The sequence below is a fragment of the Callospermophilus lateralis genome, chromosome 18 (genome assembly GCF_048772815.1).
Source record: "Callospermophilus lateralis isolate mCalLat2 chromosome 18, mCalLat2.hap1, whole genome shotgun sequence".
Taxonomy (NCBI): Eukaryota; Metazoa; Chordata; class Mammalia; order Rodentia; family Sciuridae; genus Callospermophilus; species Callospermophilus lateralis.
Genome location: NC_135322.1, coordinates 3,136,529 through 3,156,680, shown reverse-complemented (window position 1 = coordinate 3,156,680; position 20,152 = coordinate 3,136,529). Strand labels below are relative to the sequence as shown.

Below are 20,152 nucleotides of genomic sequence, written 5' to 3'. Positions count from 1 at the left end.
GGCAAGCATTCTCTGGAGGGCAAAGTAGCCTTCTAACCATTTGGTATTTTATACCCCCTATTATGGGTTGCTACTGGGGACTGAATCCAGAAGAATCTAACCACTGATCCACACCTCCCATCCTTAGCCTTTACTGACACAGGGGTTTTTTAGTAGGTAGTTGAGGCGGGTTTGGAACTCTTGTGTCCTCAGTGTGCCAAGTCCCTGTGTTTAAAGACATGAAAGTTCCATCAAAGGCTGCTCACAAGATCCCAAGCTGAAAGAGCTTTTTGCGTGCAGCTTGAAGACTCTGGTCCTTGTGGCCTGGGAAGTGTCCATCACTGCATCTTCCTGAGTGCAGGGCAGATCTTTCAGCAGCCTAGGTCCAAGGATGGCTTTGATCTGCGAAGTGCTGCTAACCGCATGTGACTGGTCTTACTCAGGTCCATCCCAAACAACCTGAGGACAAGAGTGGGAGATGCTGTTGTCCTCCACTACTATAACAAGGAGGGGCTGGTAGATCTGAGCTATTGTGCTTTTTGGGGGGAGCTGTTCTTTTGGATGTTGGGGTGAATCCAGGACCTTGAGCTCAGCAGGCAAGCCCACTACCACACAGCTGCTTCCCCAGCCCAATATTGTGCAACTTAATCTGGTGAAGTAATTCCGTTACCTTCCAGTGACCCTGACTCTACTAGAAAACAGGCTAGTCTATGCTCTCTGCTGCTCCCAGTGGGGTGGGGAGGGGTCTGGCCTGGGCTGCTTCCCTACTCAGCCACATCTCAGCCCTGTATTTTCCCATGGGGTCTCAGTTGCCCAGGCTGCCCTCCAACTGGCCATCCTCCCTCCTGGGCCTCTGGGGGCTAGGCAAGCACTCTAGGCATTGAGCTACACCCCACAGTCCTTTCTCTGCTTTGATTTTTCTCCTTTTCTGCAGTCATGGAGGATGAACCCAGCAGCCCTCTGCCATTTAGCCACATCATCCGCCCTTTATTTAGTTATCCAGAGGCAAGGTCTAAGTTGCTGAGGCTGACTTTGGCTGTCCTCTCTGGTGCAGAATTGGACCCAGGGGCTTTTAACACTGAGTCACATCCCCTGCCCCTTTATTTTTTACTTGCAGATGGTCTCCCAAGTTCCTTACCTGTTTAGGGCCTTGCTAAGTGGCTGAGACTGGTCTGAACTTGAGGTCCTCCTGCCTCACTCCCCCACCCCCATCCAGCCGACTTGACTTCAGGCTTCAGCTCCACACCTGGCTTGCAACCTCCCATCCCCCTGGGCCTTCTGAGACCTGGGGTTACAGGAGTGCACCACCCTGGCCCTCCTCCCCATCTTAGGGGCCTCAATAGTTTAATTCTGATAACCCCAGGAAGAAGCCGCTCCTTCCCTCCTTCTACTGAGGCAGGTGTGGAAGGTGCCAAGTGGTTGAATAACTTGGAAAATGTGTCACCTAGTTGCAGCCAGGGCACTTGAACCCAGGCAGAGCAGGGGTCCCGCTGAGCCTTGGTGGCCCCTCTGCTCAGGGAGTAGCGCGAGGGCTGCGCCAGCAGAGGGCGCAGGAGCGCCTCCTCTGTGCGCTGGGAGCTGGGGAAGACCTCTGCAGCTCTAGAGGAGTCCTCCGCATTTTCCAAGCTGGGAGTCTGAGTTCTTAAGGCGAGGCTGCCTGCTGGAAACCCGTGTCCTGCCTCCAGAGAGCCAGGGGCCACCGCTCACCAGAGGACTCGGAGGCGGCAGCGCGGGTGTCTGAGGCCCTGGCAGAGCAGCCGCACGCCCGCGTCGCCCAGGGCGTTGTTGGTCAGGTAGAGCTCCGTCAAGTGCTGGGCGCTCCCCAGCGTGGGGGACAGGTCCTCACAGGCTTGGGCAGTGAGGCCGCAGCTGTCCAGCCTGTGGGGGGCAGAGCGGTTCAGGCCACGTCCCGCACGTCCTTGGGGGAAGTCCTAGTTTTTTCAGTGCTGGGGGCGGAAGGCCACGAAAGCTACCTCTGAGCCACCCACGGAGCCTGATTTCATGGGCAAGAAGGTACTCAAAGGCATGGATGGGCCCAGGGGAAGAAGAGATCCCCCCCCCCACACACACACACAGCATCGTCGAGGAACCTCAGGCCAGTACGAACCGGCGGGACCCTGGCCGCGGCTGTGGCACCGCCACGTGGACCTTCCGGGTGAGCCAGGGCTGTCCCTTAAACAGGACAGGGCAGGGAGGACGCCCCCGCCCCCGAAGCCGCCCTCGCGCCGCGGACACTCACCACAGCTTCTGGAGCCTGCAGCTCGGGTGCCGCAGCCCCTCGGCCAGCAGCCGCAAGCCCCCGTCTCCCAGGTCGTTGAAGCTCAGATCCAGCTCGCGGAGGCGGGCGCTGAGGCGCAGCACCTCGGAGAGACCCGCGCAGGCGGCGGAGCCCAGCCGGCAGATGCCCAACCTGGAGGGACGCGGGACAGGGTGGCTGGCCGACGCCGGGGTTTCTGCGCCCACCCTGTGCCGGCGCAGACTGTGTGACCATCAGGGTGAAAAAGAGACCAAAGGAAAGCGTAGCGGGGAGCAACTCGGACTGTGAAGGCTGGGCCGGTTGAGGGAAATGGAGCCCTCGGTGCCGCCAGAGCGCATCCGCGAGAACAGGAGCGCTGACCATGCAGGGCAGGGAGACTTTTTGTTGTTGGTTTTGGGTGCCAGCGTTGAACCCAGGGGCACTGAGCCACTTAGCCACATCCCTAGCCACCATCACCCCCTTTTTCAATTTATGATATTTATTTACTTGGTTCCATGGATTGAACCCATGGATACTGAACTACTGAGCCACAATCATCCCTTTTTTTGGGGGGGGGGCGGGGGAATACAGGGGATTGAACTCTGGGGCGCTCAACCTCTGGAGTCTCACTTTTTCCAGTCCTGGTTCGCATTTTATTTGGAGATAGAGTCTCACTGAGTTGCTTAGCACCTCAGGGTCGCTGAGGCCTGGCTTTGAACTCGGGGTCCTCGGGTCTGGGCCTCAGAGCCTGGCTCTTTTTATTCTTCACTTTGAAACGGCCTCATTGAGTTGGTGAGGCTGGCCTTCAACCAGCAAACCTTCCCCCCAGCCTGCTTCGTGGCTGGGATCACAGGCCTGTGCCAACCACTACGAATCGAATAAAGTTTCCCAGATATTTTTCCAGGACCAGGAGTGGAACCCAGGGGAACTGTACCACTGACACACACACACACACACACACACACACACACACCCGCCCCCCGAAAAATATATATATATATTTTTTAAAATACTGAAACAGGGCCTTGCTAAATTGTCCAGGCTGGGCTTGATCTTGAGGTCCTCCTGCCTTTGCCTCCCCAGTTGCTGGGATGACAAGTGTGCACACTCCCAGTCGTGCTGGGCTTTGAAGGGGTCTTGAAAGAGGTGACAGAGTTTTAAAAAGGTCACTGGGCTGGCCCGGATGCAACATGGCCTGTGTTCCTTACAGGACCTCAGGACAGAGGTACAGGGATAAACACATGGTGGCACAGTGAGGTGGTCGTCTAGAGACCACCAGGAAAGGCCTCAGGAGAAACCAATCGGCCAAACCCTGACCTGAAAGGGTGGACTGGTCCCCAAAGCCACCCAGTCTGGGTGTCTTGTTAGGGCAGCTCCAGACCCTAATAAGGCCACATTCTGGGGCTGGAGCTATAGAGCCCAGTGTCAGAGGACTTCCCCTGGAGCCGCTGAGGCCTCGGGTTCCATTCCCAGCACTGGGGAGGAATGTCAATATAAAAAGCTATTTTTCTGAGGGTTCAGACTTCAACCAAGGAATTCGGAGGGGGATTCAGTTCAACCCATAACACCAAGTAATTCAAAAGCATCACTTCACTTGCTGCTCATGACAACCATAGAAAGAAAATGCTACGAAGTGTGCGTTTTTAGTCTCCCAGGCCAGGTCTCTCGCTAGCCACTAGGAGCTGGAGTGGACACCGCTCTTGCACTTTGCAAAGCCACACAGGACACACCCAAATTACAAACTTTGTTAAGTGACCCGAGAGAAAGAGTCAGGTTATGAAGAATTATGAAACTCGGAATCCAGAGGGCCTCCATGGGGAAGGGACAATTGGTCCTGAATCATAAAAGATGAGCTAGACTTCTCAGCAGGACAGCAGAGGACGGCACAGAGGCCAGCACCGCTGATGGTCATGCCAGGAAGCAAGAACAGACTATGCAAAGGCCACATTCTGGCAGAGAATCTTTGAAGTGAGCTGAGGTAGCGAGAATTCAGGTGGGAGGGGAGGCTGCTTGGCCTCCCAGAGCATGGAGAAGTGTGTGGGGGTTTGCGCTCCTGAAGTGAGCCCAGCGGCACTCACCGCAGGGTCTGGAGATTGCACTTCGGGTGCTTGAGGCCTTCACACAGCAGCAGCACTCCAGAGTCGCCCAGGTCGTTCAGACTCAGGTCCAGCTCGGTCAGGCCCTGGTTCACACTGAGGGTGGAGGCCAGGTCTTCGCAGGCAGCAGCGGTGAGATGGCAGATTTTCAACCTACAGAAGACCCAACAGCAAATGTGGAGGGTGTTCTGTGTGGAGTTGAATTTAACTCCCACCCCAAGTTAAAGGTACTGCTCTTTGTTGTGTGGTGGTTGGAGGTTGAACCAGGGAGGCTTTACCACTGAGCTACACCCTGGCCATTATTTATTTTCAGACAGGGTCTCACTAAGTTGCTGAGGCTGACCTCAAACTTGCATCCTCCTGCCTCAGCCTCCTGAGTAGCTGGAATTACAGGTGTGCTCCATTGATCCTTGCATGTATTTGATGGTTCTGAGTATTTCACACAAGTGGAATCCCGCAATTTTTGTCCTTTTATTTTAATATAAAGCTTCAGGATGTATGTTGTGGTAGAAGTCACTCTTTTTTTTTTTTTTTTTTTTGTGGTCCTGGGGATTGAACCCAGAGCCTTATGCATGTGAAACAAGCACTCTACCAACTGGGCTATATCCCCAGCCCAGAAGTCATTCATTTTGAAGGATGAATGATATTGCATTGCATGGATACAACACTTTTTTGTTTGTTTGCTTGTTTTCTTTTGCAGTACTGAGGATTGAACCCAGGGCCTTGTACAGGCTAGGCAAGTACCATATCCCTGAGCCACATCCCTAGTCCTCTTTTTTCTTTTTTTCTCTCTTTTCTCCTTTCTTTTCAGGAGACAACTATGTTGCCCATACTGTGCCCCTCCCCTTAATTTAGGATCTTAAAAGTGGTACTTTGGGGGTTGGGGTTGTGGCTTTAGTGATAGAGAAATTGCTAGCACATGTGAGACACTGGGTTTGATTCTTAACATCACATAAAAATAAATAAATAAAATGAAGATATTGTGTCCATCTACAACTTAAAAAAAAAAAAAAAAAAAAAGCTCTTTAGCTAGGTTAGGTGCAGTGATGCACACTTGTAATCCCAGAAATTTGGGAGGCTGAGGCAGGAGGATTGCAAGTTCAAGACCAGCCTCAGCAACTTAGCAAGGCCCTAAGCAACTTAGTGAGGACCATCTCAAACAACAAAAAGTGCAGAGATGTGGCCCAGTGGTTAAGCCCCTCTGGGTTCAAACCCCAGGAAACCAGACCCCCCAAAAAAGGTAGCACTTTAATTTTTTTTTTTTTTTTTTTTTTTGCAAGACAAAGTTGATTCTTTCCCTTTTTCACTTAACATTGTCAGATTGTATAGACCACATTGTATCCATGTAGTCATTCCCCCCTGGATGTGTAGTGGCCTCCACCTTGGGCTGTGTGACAGGGAATGCTGGGCACATGCGGGATGCTATCCTCCACATCACTCAGCGGGACCGGGTTGGCCACGGGCGCTGCCCTCCAAGCACTCACCACAAGGTCCGCAGCCTGCAGCCCGGGTGCCTCAGTCCTTGACACAGCAGCCCCAGGCCAGAGTCCTCCAGGGCGTTTCCTGTTAGGTCCAGCTCCTCCAGATGTGGGTTGGTGCTCAGCACAGATGCCATCTCCTGACAAGCCCCAGCCTCCAGCAGACACTTCCTCAACCTGGGAGGGAAAAGATGCTTCTCTGCCTTCAGGCTGGGTATGCCTGGCCTGTCAATCACCCTGCACAGATCTATCCCCTGGTCGCTCAGCATCCATTGGGGACTTGTCTAGGACCCCTTGAGGATACCATGTGCAGGAGGTCCAGTCCCTTATATAAAATTACATGGTATTCATATAACCTGCACATATCCTCTTATGTATTTTATCTTTAGTTTTTCTTTATTTTTCTTTTGTAGAGCTGGGGATCGAACTCAGGGCCTCATGCAAGCCAGATAAATGCACCATCACTGAGCCACATCCTCAGCCCCTCTTGTGCACTTTACATGGTGACTTAATAACCTAGATGACTTATAATACCTGATACAATGTAAATGCTACAAAAAATAGTTGTTACACTGTGTCATTTAGGCAAAAATGACACAGTCTGTATGATTAGGCGCAGGGGTACACACCTGTAATCCCAGGGACTTTACAGGCTGAGGCAGGAGAGGCAAGTTCAAGGCCAGCCTCAGCCACTTGGTGAGGCACCAAGAAACTTAGTGAGACCCTGTCTCAAAATAAAAAATAAAAAGGGGCTGGGAATGTGGCTCAGTGGTTAAGTACCCCGGGGTCCAACCCCTGGTACCAAAGGAGGAAAAACGTGGGGGGGTTGCTGCTGGGGAAGTGGCTTGGGGTTGGGGAACCGATGAGCTCAACTTCCACCCCCAGTACAGAAACAAAAACTGTACATGTTCTGTACAGAAGCAACCTTCCTTCTTGAATATTTTCAGTGGAAGCTGGTGGAATCCCTGGGTGTGGAAGCCTTGGGCACAGAGTGGACTTCAGAGATGAGGCCCAGCAGGGAGCGCCCTGCTTCCCAGGTGCTTGCACCACCGCGTGGGCATAATGCAGCCCAGGAGAGGGGAGTCCTAGCTCCGCCTCTGCGTGTGCACCCGGGGCACCACCCTCCTGCCCTGGGACTTGGAGTTTTGCGTTTCCCGTGCTGCCTTGTGCCTGCTTCCTTAGGTTGCAAGAGTTGGATGATCTGAGAATGGAGGGAACAGACCTGGGCCTCGCCCCTCCTGTGAGCTCCTTAAGCTGAGCCACTGTTATTAAAAGCATCTCAAAGGCAGCGCCTGGAACTGGGCGTTGGCAGATAGGGTGTGCCGCTTGGGAGGAGCCCCGGGGGGAGTTGGGCTGGTTCTCAAGGGCCAAGCAGAATTCAGGAGGAGTGGGGTGCAGGTGGCATTGTGGGAAATAGGGGCCCCACAACCCGAGTCTGTTTGTTTAGGCAGCTCTGGGGTTCCCTCGGCTGAGGTCAGTAGGAGGGTGTGGGTTCTGGGTGGGCAGGTCGCTCAGGGCTTCCTGGCCATGCAGAAGAGGGTGGAGTCAGAGGCCAGAGTGACTTGAACGTGCCTAGGTGATGGGCAGAGGTGTAAGGCCATGGGCTTGAGGTCGAGCCCTGGTGTTGAGGAACAGACTTGGGGATCTTCAGCATTTGGGGTTCTTTCCAGCTAAGGCGACAGCGAGGTTGCCTGGAGGACTCGCCGTTTGAGAGCTTCTTCCCAGGGGGCAGGGTGGAAGGGGGAGGCAAATGTGATCCGTGCACATCCATATATGTATGCAAATATCACACTGGACCCCATTTAGTATTCATTTAATGCGTATTAATATTTTCATTAAAACAAGATGAAACCGAGCACGTATTCCAAGGAGGAGGACTCACCGAATCATCTGCAGCCGGCACTGGGGATGCCGGAGCCCCTGGCAGAGCAGGGTCATGCCCCGAAGCCCCAGTTCGTTGCCACTTAGATCCATCCTTATTAAATTCTGATTGGCCGTGAGGGCTGTGGCCAGGTCCTGGCAGGCGGAGCTGGAGAAGCAGCACCTCTTCAGCCTGCGGTAGAAGGAAGGAGAAGAGACAGGTCATCTCCTTTGCAGCAGTTTTGGGAATTCTGCAAGGTAGAGCCTCTGCTTAGCATGCATGAAACCCTGGGCTTGAGACCCAGCAATGCCAACAGAGCAAAACTAAAAGGAAAAAAAAAAAAAAAAAAGCAAGGTGTGGTGGTGCACACCTGTACTCCCAGTGACTTAGGAAGCTGAGGCAGGAGGATTGCAAGTTCAAGGCCAGCCTCAGCAATTTCATGAGGCCCTAAGCAAGCTAGTGAGATTCTGTATCAAAATAAAAAAAAATAAAACGGGCTGGGGATGTGGTTCAGTGGTTAAGCACCCAGGGGTCAATTCCCAGTGCCAAAAAATAAAAGGAGATTCTGGCAGTTAGGGACTGTGGGGTGTGGGGGTAGAGAGATCATTAATGGGTATGGGGTTTCATTTAGAGTCAGGAAAATGCTATGGACGTAGTGGTGACGTTTGCATAACGGTGAATATACTGAAAATGCTGAAATCTACACACTGACTGAATTTTCTGGTATGTGAACTTGGTACTTAATAAAGTAACAAAAATTATTCCTGAAAAATGCTAAGAGTAGATTTTAAATGTTCTCACCACAAATATGATCCCTTTACAGGTGATATGTTGATTAGCTAGAGTTTGTCATTCTACAATTATATATATATATTTTACTTTGGTTTTTATTTTTTGGGCAGCCCCAAGGATCAAGGCCAGGGCCTTGGACATGCTAATCAAGTGCTCTATCGTGGAGCTCTGCCCCCTGTGTGATACCTCTAGTTTAAAGCATCGTGTTATTATACACAATGAATGCATCATTTCATCTGTTATCCTCTCTCTCTCTCTCTCTCTCTCTCTCTCTCTCTCTCTCTCACCAGGTATTGAACACAGGGGTTTTTAACCACTGAGCCACATCCCCAGCCCTTTTTACTTTTATTTTGAGACAGGTCTCATTAGGTTGCTTAGGGCCTTGCTAAGTTGTCGAGGCTGGCTTTGAACTTGTGCTTCTCTTTCCTCAGTTTCCGAAGCTGCTGGAATTACAGGCATTTTTGCCACCACGCCTGGCTTTAGCTCTCAAATTTTAAAAGACGAAAAAACTTTAAAGCAACAAAAATAATACAAAATGTTTAGTGCTTTATAATCAATGAAATGTGTTCACAGAGACTGCCCTTCAAAAAGAAATTTAAGACTCTTCTTTTTTCCTTCCTCTCATTAGTGGGGGTCGAGCCCAGGGCTACTCCTAATGCTAGGACAGCGCTCTACCACTGAGCTACAGCCCAGCCCTTTTTATTTTTTATTAAAATAGGATTTCAGTATGTTGCCAGGCTGGCCTCCACTTTGCAACCCCTGCTGCAGCCTCCCAAGTCCCTGGGATTACCAGTCTTTGCCACCACGCCCAGCTGTTCCATTTTAAGGATGCAGTGTAACCCCAGTGACTCGGGAGGCTGAAGCAGGGGGACAGCAAGCTCAAGGCCAGGCTGGGCAAGTCAGTAAGAGCCTGTCTCAAAATAAGAACTAGAAAGGGCTGGGGTGTAGCTCAGTGGTAGAGGGCTTGCCTAGCATGTGCAAAGCCCAGGGTTCAATTCTCAGCACTGCAAAAAGGTGAATAGGACACAAACCTGTGCCATGTGCAGAGGGATGACATTGGGCAGACAGCCCTCTGAAAGCCAAGGGGACAGTGCTCAGGAAGAACCTACCCTGATGCCACCTTGATCTTGGGTTTGTAGCCCCCAGATCTGTTGTTGAGGGTGTCCAGACCATGGGACTTTGTTACAGCAGCAAGTGAACACTGATACACCAACCTACCACGACCCTGGAGAGAGGTGGTGGTCGGCAGGCCAGAAGGTCACGGGCCAGCTGGCACTCACCTGAGGTTCTGCAGCCGACAGAGGGGGTGTCTAAGTCCTTGGCAGAGCAGCTGCACCCCGCGGTTGCCCAGGGCATTCCGGTACAAAGCCAGCTCTGTGAGGTCAGGGCTGGTGCGCAGAGCAGCTACAAGGTGCTCACTGTAGGCATCTGGCAGCCTGTTCCTCTCAGGTCTGCAGGAAGGAGACAGCCAAGGTCTAGCCTTTCTGGTCACTTGACCACTATGTTTGCAGTTGGTATGTCACTTTATAATTTTTTAAACACTTTGTTTTACTTATTTTTTGGAACTGAGGACTGAATCCAGGGGCATGCTACACACTTAGCCATCCCCTGCTGGGATTCTAGGTGTGTGTCACCTGCACCCAGCCAACTTTAGTTTAATTTAGCTTCTGAATGAACTGGGTTACCTGCCCAGTTCCCATAGCCAGTCAGCAGCCAGACAGACTCCAGACCTGGGATCAGGGATGGAAAAGAGATGTCATCTGCAGACACACTCTGTATAACACAAGTCACCCTAATGGGTAGGGATTAAACTTCCCATTTTCCAAGCACAAAAACTGATCCAAGGAAAAGAAGAGTCTTGCCCAAGGCCACACAGCTAGTGAACAGCAGAGCTGGGGTTCCAACCCATGTGTGGATTGATTCCAAAGCCCAGGCGATTTGGGTGAGTGGTCGGGGGAGGAGATACTGGAGGCTGAACCCAGAACATTTTATCTCTGGAGCCAGAGTCCTTTCTATATTTTTGTTTTCTCTTTCTTTCTTTTCTTTTCTTTTCTCTCTCTCTCTCTCTCTCTCTCTCTCTCTCTCTCTCTCTCTTTTTTGTTTGTTTTTGTTACCAGGAAAATTTAACTCAGGGCTAATCTACCACTGAGCCACATCCCCAGCACTATTTTGTATTTTATTTAGAGACAGGGTCTCACTGAATTGCTTAGTGCCTTGAGATTGCTGAGCCTGGCTTTGAACTCATGATCCTCCTGCCTCAGCCTCCCAAACTGCTTGGATTATAGGTATGCACTACCACACCCAGACTTTTTTTGTTTTGAGATAGGATGTCCCTAAATTGCAGAGGCTGGTCTTGAACTTGCCATCCTCCTGATTTACCTCCTGAGTCTCTGGGATTGACTACAGGAGTGCTCCACTGCATCCAGCAGAGCCAGGCTATTAACCATCACTCCTACTGTCCCCTACCCAGGTTGGGCATCCCCAATCTGGAATCCAAAAAGCTCTACAATACAAAACTCTGGAGTGCCAACATGATGCCCTAACTGGCAACTTCCACAGCTGACATCCTGGGAGCAGTCTCAGGCAAGTGCCTTTGTACTAGTGTAGCCCCAGCAGAATGGCAGGCAGCAAGAGCACAAACTGCAGGGGTGGGGAGAGGTGTGGGGCACAAGGAACACTTCCTCACTGCTGGTGGGCTGGAAATTAGCATCCCACCACGGAAATCAGTATTCCAGCTCCTCAAAAGAAGAGGCAGGGAACCACCCCTGACCCAGCTGTGCCACTCCTGGGTCTTCATCCTGAAGAATTGAAATCTTCATGCTACAGCGATGCGTGCACACCCATGTTTATAATGCACCACTCCCAACAGCCAACCATGGAACCAGCCTGGTGTCCATCAGAGGGAGGTGGAGAAAGAAACTGTGGCCTGGATGCGCAATGGAGTCTTATACAGCGATAAAGAGGAAAGAAATTGTGGCTTTTGCAGGAAAATGGATGGAACTAGGGAACAATATGGTAGCAAAATAAGTCAAACTCAGAAAGTCAAGAGTCATGTGTTTCCCCTCATGTGGAAGCTGGGGAGGGAAAGGGAAAAGAAAGTGAGGTGGGGATCTCATGAGACTCATGAGACTCTAAGGGTGGTGAGTGGAGGAAATGCAGCAGGGGTGAGAGGAGTGGGGAGTGCTGGGGAGGGATATTGGCCAAATTGTTATTGTTAGGTTGTGTGCATGTACAAATGTGTGACAAGGAATTCCATCATTATGTCAGCTACAACGCTCCAATAAAAAATACGGAAAAAAGATTCCAGGGGCTTCCTGAGAGTGACCCTGAGATTTACTGAGAGGCTTCTGATGGTGAGAAAGAACAGGGCAGGGCTGGGCGCAGTCAGGGGTGAGGAAGGCCAACCTGACCACGTGAGGCCCTGGGCTCCAGAACCAGCACTGAGCAACCAAGAAAAAAGTGGGGGGAATCTTCTGGCTGCGTCTATAAGGTACAGGTGAAGCACACGGGAAGTTTGTGCTTAGACTTGGAGCCCACCTTTGAGCTACCTCATTATGTATTTGGATTTTTTTTTTTTTTTTTTTTTTTTTTTTTTGTGTGTGTGTGTGTGTGTGGTGCTAGGGATTGAACCCAGGGCCTTGTACATGTGAGGCAAGCACTCTACCAACTGAGCTATATCACTAGCCCTATTTGAAAGTATATTAAGGTCTTAAAAATGTGAAATCTGAAACATTTCTGGTCCCAAGCATTTTGGTTATGGGCATTCCACCTGCAGTGTAATCTAAAGTCCTGGCTTGCAACCCTGGAAAGAAAAGAAAGAAAGAAGAAAAACCATGATGCACATTTATGTCGTTTCTTACTAATGAGGGGTCTAGTTCCAACTGTGGTTCCAGGAAGGAGGAAGAGTCTGGTTGCTGGAATGAGCCCCAAGTCCAGAGGCTGTGGGCACTCCAACCCTCACCTGCAGCCAGGGTGGCTCCTCCTGCTCCTGCAAACCCTCCCTCCTCAACTTGTCTAAAGCTGTCTCCAGCTCACCCCACTGAGGTAGTTCAGGGCTTCACCCAGTCTTCAGGGCTGCCTGGGAGGGTGGAGACTGTAGCCACCTGGTTCTCATCCAGTGATGACAGGGGACCCTGGTTCTCATCCAGAGACTGACTTTGGACCACTTGTTCTCACCCAGTGATGGACAGGAGACCCCTGGTTCTCACCCAGTGATGGACAGGGGACCCTTGGTTCTCATCCAGTGATGGACAGGGAACCCCTGGTTCTCATCCAGTGAATGAGAAGGGACCCCTGTTTCTCATCCAATGATTGACAGGGGTCCTTGGTTCATATCCAGTGACTGACAGGGAAACTTTTTTCTTATCCAGTGACTGAGAGGGGACCCTAGTTCATATCAAGTGACTGACAGGGACCCCTGGTACTCATCCAGTAATTGGCATAGGACTCTGGTTCTCATCCCGTGACTTACAGGGGACCCTGGTTTTCATCCAATGATTGACAGGGGACACTGGTTCTCATCCAGTGAGGACAGGGGACCCTAGTTCTCATCCAGTGATGGACAGGAGACCCCTGGTTCTCATCCAGTGCTGACATGGGCTGGCTCCCTGCCTGTGGGGGCAGACGAGGAGCTGGATGCTCCTTTGCTGCTGGTTTCCCTTCCGCTCTCCTCTCCTCTCTCCCTCTCTTTTGAGGTGCTAGGGATGGAGCCCAGGGCCTCATGCATGCCAGGCAAGTGCCCCCACTCACTCACGCCCAGCCTGTCTCCACTCATGTTCATTTTCCCAAGACCATCTACCAATGAACCATTCAGACCAGAACAGTCTCCCCCGACAACTCCCCAAATGTGAATGGAACCCAGGGGCACTTAACCACTGAGCCATATCCCAGCCCTTTTTGTTTTGAGAGAGGGTCTCACCAAGTTGCTGAGGCTGGCCTCCAACTTGCCAACCTCCTGCCTCAGCCTCTTGGGTAGCTGGAATCACGTAGAACAAAGTCTTCTTTGAGTGGTGAGTAAGGTTACTCACCACCACTTCCTCAGCACCTCCCACCTGATGGCCAGCTCCAGTGTCCCCCACCCCTCATCACTGCCACCCCATCATCCTGTTGGATTTTCCTCACAGCAGTGACCTCTTTGAAACTCTTAATCTTTGACAAGCTTGTTGCCTGTTTGCCTACTTCTTTCTGTCTTTTCTCTTTTTGCGATGTTGGGTAGGAACCCAAGGCCTTGCACGTGGTAGGCAAGTGCTCTACCACTCAGCCACACTCCCAGCCCTTGCTATGTTATTTGGAGACAGAATCTCACTAAACTGTCCAGGTGGCTCTTGAACTTGTGATCCTCCTTCCTTAGTCTCCGGAGTCCCTGGGATTACAAGTGAGCGCCCTGTGCCTGACAGGATATCTTGATCGAATGTTCTCCATGACATAACCGCAGTTTAGTCCCCGTGCTTGCTGTTCAAAAGCAGGCTCTCAGCTCTGGCACTGTGGGCATTTGGGGGCCAGATCACTCTGGGACTGCCCCGCAGATTGTGGGACGTTCTGCTGCACCTCTGCCGTCTAGCCACTAGATGGCAGCAAAGTCACTCTGCTGCCCAGGTATTGCCTCCTGCATCCAGACGGCAGTGATGGCAATAAGGCTGCAAATTTCCCCTAACAGAGAACCAGTAGATGAGGGTATGGACTTGGAAGGTCAGCCTGAGGGGTACTTACGTCAGGGCCGACGGCGCCTGGGTTTCAGAAGGCCACGTGGAGCTGTCCTCTTGGTCGGCGCTGTAGGCAGCCCCATACAAGTGCAGCACCAGGACACTCCTGCAGCTCCTGGCACAGAAGGAGCAGACCATGTGCTCCATCTTGGTGGCAATGTCGCCGACCACCACCACCTGGAAGGGGCTCAGGGCCTGTTGTATAAACTCCTCCTCCTGGATCTCATACAGACAGCTGAAGAACTCCAGGGAGCCCTGCTGCAGGGTGGAGCCCTCGCTCCGAGCTTTGCTTTGGATCCACTCCAGCAGCTCCATCTTGACGTGAGGCAAGGTCTTCCAGCAAAGATGCTTCTCCAAGTAGCTTCTCATCTCCCCATTCAGTAGCCCAAACAGGAAGCGGACGGTGAGCGCCAAGAAACTCCTCTCTGAAAACCCGTATTCGGTCAACAGCCGAGTCATGGTCTGCTCTGGGCCTGGCCCACACTCCCCGCCCTCCAGAATATAGTGCATGGCAGCAAAGAATTCCTGGAAACTCAGGTGGATGAAGCTGTAGAACTTCTCACAGTCTATGTCCTTCTGAAAGATGGTCACGTTGAGGAAGGCAGAAACATCTACCCCGTCCAGGCCGTGTTTCTGGAGGTCCTGCTCCTCAAATAGGATTTTCTGATTCCAGAGGCCATCTGCGGCCAGAGAGCACAGCCCCCTGTGGTTCCGTGGGCATTTGAGGGCCGGAGTCCCTGGTTTGGGTTGCATTAGGCTGAGAAGGTAGAGGGTGTACACGGCAGTGGTGGTCCTGAAAGGCTGTCTCAAGAGCCCCCCACCCTCCAGCTGCTGCTTGAGGCAGGTGCAAACCACCCAGCACACCATGGGAACAAAGCACATGGTGAAGAGGGGCTCGTTGTCCCTCACAAAGCTCAAGACCTGGGTGGCCTGCTCTGCACTGCGGAAATACTTGTGGAAGTACTCCTTCCTTTCCGCCTCGGAGAAACCCAGGATCTCCACGTGCCTGGGGTATTCCAGCAAGCCGTGGAGCTTCTCCAAGGCGGAGGGCCGCGTGGTAATGAGCAGGGACAGCTCCGGCAGCAGCTTCTTCCGAATCAGGCTGCCGAGGAGCAGCTCGGTTGGACGTCTTTCCTCCCAGCAGACGCACCAGGATCCCTGAGGATCATGGAAAGAAGGCTTGAGCTCATCGAAGCCGTCGATGATGAGCAGGAGGCGCTCGGGGGCACAGACCAGCGCCCGCAGGGGCACCCCGGCCTCTGGCCAGCAGCTGGAGATGAGTTCCTTCACGCTCCGCTCGGCTGCGCTCCGGTTCATCTCCCGGCAGTGGATGTAGAAAAGATAATCAAACCGGTCTTGGAAGAGCCTCCCGTCGGCCCAGTCCAGCATCAGCTTGTGCGCCAGCATGGACTTGCCCATCCCTGCTGCCCCCTGCAAGACCACGGTGCGCGGTGGTTCTGGGCGCTCCTCGTCCGGCTCGAAGAGGGTCTCTATCTGGATGGGGCTGGACTGGTGTCCCCGGCCTGTGTCCAAAAGCTTCTGCTGGGCCCGCATGGGATTTGAGTGATCCTTCCCGAGGAGCAGCCGGGTGTACCTGCGGCTGAGGTTGACGCACTCTCCCAGGCGCGCATTGCGGTCCTCCATCAGCCGGAATTTCCTGCGGACATAGTCCCTGTAGGTTTCCCGGGGATCTAGAGGGGAGGAATGGGAGACTCATCAGCAACGAATAAACTCCTGGTCTGGCGCCTGCTTGTCCTGCAGTGTCCTCGGAACCGTTCTCTGCTGTGTGTGTGTGTGTGCGTGTGTGTGTGGTGCTGGGGATTGCACCCAGGGCTTTGTGCATGCGAGGCAGTCATCCTTCCAACTGGGGTGTGTCCCCAGCCCTGGAGCCGTTTTCTGGACGGAGTCTGAGGGCCTGAGCCCTTCTTTATAAAGTCCTTGTCACCTTGTCACGGGAAGCTGAGGCATTACCAGACATGGTGGGTAAGTACACACTCCACGCCTTCGACTCCAAGGACAGTCCCCAGAGCAGCAGCATTTCCAGGGAGCTGGCTGGAGGCTGCCCACCAGCTCAATCAGAGGCTGCATCCCAACAAAACCCGGGGCTGGTTGGAGGAGCAGAGCCCCTTTATCTGCACCCCTTTGGCAACCCGCAGATGCACGTTTATAGTGCAGGAGAGCTATCTCTTCCAGGAATCCTCTGCTGAAAGTCTCTGGGGGTGGAGGGCTAAGGAAAATATTAAAGATCTTCCCTGTCCGTGTGCCTCTGTGACCTTCCCACGCCCTTGAAGTAACATCTACAGAATGCTGCCTTCTGGTGGGAGGGCTCTTCCACAGGAACTCAGTCACCCTCTTATCTTGAGGCCATCACTCTCTCCCTTCCGGGATCCCCAGTCTTGGGGGCAATGAAGTGTCCTTAAGGGTTTCATTGAGTGACACAGTTTGTGGAAACAGAGCTTTCTGTGTTCTAGCTTGCATTTCAGGAGCCCCACTGGCAACAGGACTTTGGAGTCTCACCCGCCGAGCCACTGGGATTACAGGTGTGGGCTCCTGTGCCCAGTGGTTGTGCTTTGGGGCACGTGCTTGCTCACAAGCCACATCCCAGCATCATCAGCCCCATTTCCTTCCCACCAACAGGAAGCTGCTCACACAGTCGGTGTTGACCACTGTCCTCGTGAACGGTCAGTGTTGCCCCTTCACAAGCCCCAGAGGGTGAACCGTGGCTTTGTCAAACCCGTCATGAGAAGTCTTGCTTTGTACACCAGTGACTAGCTGAGGAAGCACATGGACCCCAGTCCTGACCAGTGAGCCGCCCAGCATGACTGCTAAGAGCCAGAGAGCTTACTGGAGTGACTGCATTTCTGGATAAAGTGACAGGTTCTTTTATCATTGTTGTCATTACTACTACGATTACTATTTTATTGTATTTTGAGATGTGGTCTCAGAGTTGGCCAGGCTGGTCTTGAGCTTGCAATCCTCCTGTCTCAGCCTCCAGGGTCCCTGGAATTACAGTCCTGCGCCACCACATCTGCTAAGTGACAGACTCTTGAGTCTCTTGAGGATGAAGGACCTGGCCCTCCCCTTTGTCCTGGCTCGTGATTCCCTGGTGTGAGATCCCTTGGTAGCCACTGTTCAGCCATGAGATGACAAGTGTGTCTTACAGGGTCTGACTGAACTGCAGCACAGGAAGACATGGGGGCTGCGGTGCTGTTGGTGCCCCACCGATGGCTGGTTCCACGTAGCTAGTGGGTACCTGGAGCGTGGCTCACCTTTTCTTGGAGTGTTGGGACAGACGTCCACAAGGCCCGCTGACAGGCTTCCCAGAGAGCAGGAACCACGCGGTGGAGTAACTGGAAGAGAAATTTTGGGGGATCAGCAAGCACAAAAGTGACATTAGCTGCTGTTACATCTGCAAGCTGCTTCGTTCCCCTGGTGCCTCCTCCCTGGAGCATGTGGGACTCGCCTCACAGACTGCCTCGCACCCGAACTTATATTCCAATGCGCTGTGGAGCTGGGTGCACAGAAAATACACAGCCACCGTGACCTCAGATGATGAGTGACAGAAGTTAATGAAGAGCCCGTCCCCAGGGCTCTTTCCGATGGCCCTGGGGGTGGGCAAGGCTCCCAGGGGGCCAGTTCTCCGATCCTCTGGACCAGCTGCACCTTGCCTGGTCACCAGCCCAGCAGCATTCCCTCCCTGCCAGGCCAGGAAATCATTCAAACAAGCCGACTGCACCTGCCCTCTAACTAGAAAGCCTGCCCCTGCTGGTCCACTCGGGCCCCAGGTAACTGTGTGACTCTTTGTGACTTCTCCTGGTGGGTGGGGTTCCTGTCCCCCCAGGCTCTGAGTCTACAGGAGTCCGCCTTCTCTATTTCACTGTCCGTGGTTTCAGTTGCCCACCGTCAACAGTGGCCTGAAAATATTAACTGGAGTTTTCCAGACATAAGCAACTCCTAAGTTTTCAGTTGCCCCCATCTGACTAGCATGAAGGAATCTGAGGCCATCCTCTCTGTTCCACCCAGGATGTGAATCATCCCTTTGCCCAGCGTATCCACCCTGTGTATGCTATCTACCCACTAGTCCTTTAGCAAACATCTCGGATCCACTGTTGCAGTACTGCAGTACTTGTGTTCAAGTAATCCTTATTTTATTTTTTCTTCTTTTCTCTTCCTTTCTTTCTTTTCTTTCTTTTCTTTCTTTCTTTCTTTCTTTCTTTCTTTCTTTCTTTTTTTTTCTTTTGGTACTTGGGTGGAGATTAAAGTCAGGGCACTGAGTACCACTGAGCTACCCCCAATCCTTTTTATTTTTTTATTTTGAGACAGGTATCCTTTAAATTGTCCTCAATCTTTGATCCTCCTGCCTCAGACTCCCAAGTTATAGTTCTGTGCCACTGTGCCTGCTGCTCCCTGTTCTTGAGCAGACGGAGAGGAGACAGAGCTCTGCCACATCCAGCAATAGCTGGAGCCTGAGAGCCCTTGCTGCCTGCCATGCTGAACCTTTTCCATGTGCTGGGCATCATGGGCCTCAGCTTGCTCACCTCGTAGCAGGGTTCGTAGCATTTCTTTTCTGTACTGGGATGGAGCCCAGGGTGCTCTACCACTGAGCTCCATGTCTAGCCTGTTCTGTTTTTTATTTGAGACAGGGTCTCACTAAGTTGCTTAGGGTTTCCCGAAGTTGCCCAGGCTGTCCTTGAATCTGTGACTTTCTCCCTCACGCTCCGGAGTCTCTGGGACAGCAGTTGTAGACCACCATGCCCGGTTTCACCCAGCATTTTAAACATGCCCTGGGATACTATGCACAGGGCATAGAAAGGAATCCACACGGGTTGGCACCTTTGTGACGATTTCATAAGATGGAAGCAGAATACAAGAAACCGAGAATGTTAAGGAAGCAGTGGAGAGGATTGTTAGAGCAGTCAGGCGGTCAGTGGTAGGGACCGGAAGGAGCAGGGAGTACAGAATTTGTAGAGAAGCTAGAACCTAGCTTGAGCATCCCTCATCTGAAAATCTGAAACTCAGAAACCAACAAATACAAGGATTTTAGGGCTGACTTGATGCCACGGATAGAAAATTCCACACCTGAACATGGGTGACCATGTAGACAAATAAAAATTCTGTCTGACGTCCCTCCAGGCTCTGCATCCGAGGTATACAAGAAACACAGTGGATTTCATGCTCAGATTTCAGTCCCATCCCAACATACATCACTGTGTATATGCCAATGTTCCCAAATCCAAAATAATCCCAGCTCCAAAACACTTCCCATCCCAAGCATTTCAGCTAAGAGACACTTGACCTGTGGCTCAAGGTTCTGGTGGATAAATAGGAACTTTCCGGGCACTGGAGGTAGAGTGTGCCCAGGGCAGAAGACAACAAGAAGAAAACCAAGGGACAGAGTGGGGGCCCCATGTCCCCAGGGTCAGGTGTCTGTGGGAGAAGAGGGACCCCGTGACAGTCCCACCACCTCCTTACCCCTCACCAGGTCCTCTCTCTGTCCTCTCTCCACCAGGTCCTTCCTGTGGATTCGATCAAAGATGCGGAGAGTCAGCAGCCAGGCCTCCCTGGTCCCCAAGTGGGTCACCAGCAGCTGGGCCATTTCCAGGGGCCCAGCGGGCTCCAGGCGTCCCCAGGGGATCTTGTCCTCCCCCAGCTCCGCTGCAGTCCCCAGGAACAGCTTGAACTTCTTCAGTTCCACAGCCTCGAGTTCTTCCAGGTAGGTGGACAGGCGGCAGAGGGCTTCCCCGGCTGTGGCTGGCAGCATGGGGCCCTCTGGACCGGCAAGAGACCTGGCTGCTGGGGCACACAGGAGAGCGGGCGGTTCCAGCATGCCCACCACGGACGGTCCGCAGGCCCGAGGACAGGCTACTGCAATCTCAGAGAGGAGACAGCTGCAGAGACAGTGCTGCGGGTCCCCTGCCTGCCCGGCTCACAGAGGGGAGTGGCTCTAAGAAAGGGGAAGCTGAGGCGGTGAGGCAACCCCACGAGTCCTGGGCCTTCACTTCTGCTCT

The 20,152-nt window shown here is 52.5% G+C and overlaps 1 protein-coding gene across 3 annotated transcripts; it reads right to left on the bottom strand.

The window, feature by feature from the left end:
• Positions 1-350: 350 nt before the first annotated feature.
• Nlrp12 (NLR family pyrin domain containing 12) lies at positions 351-19,905 on the bottom strand. Of its 3 annotated transcripts, XM_076839148.2 has the most exons (12): positions 19,617-19,905; positions 17,414-17,494; positions 14,188-15,835; positions 13,961-13,989; positions 12,790-12,796; positions 9,723-9,893; positions 7,672-7,842; positions 5,796-5,966; positions 4,294-4,464; positions 2,219-2,389; positions 1,687-1,857; positions 351-438 (listed from the first exon to the last, which is right to left on the bottom strand). In XM_076839148.2, exons 1-12 carry the CDS (start codon positions 19,903-19,905, stop codon positions 351-353), a joined length of 3,168 nt encoding a protein of 1,055 aa, XP_076695263.2. The 3 variants fall into 3 exon arrangements, with proteins under 3 accessions (XP_076695263.2, XP_076695265.2, XP_076695264.2); XM_076839150.2 differs by lacking the exon at positions 2,219-2,389; XM_076839149.2 differs by lacking the exons at positions 12,790-12,796; positions 13,961-13,989 and having other exon boundaries at positions 14,152-15,835.
• Between the last annotated feature and the right edge of the window lie 247 nt (positions 19,906-20,152).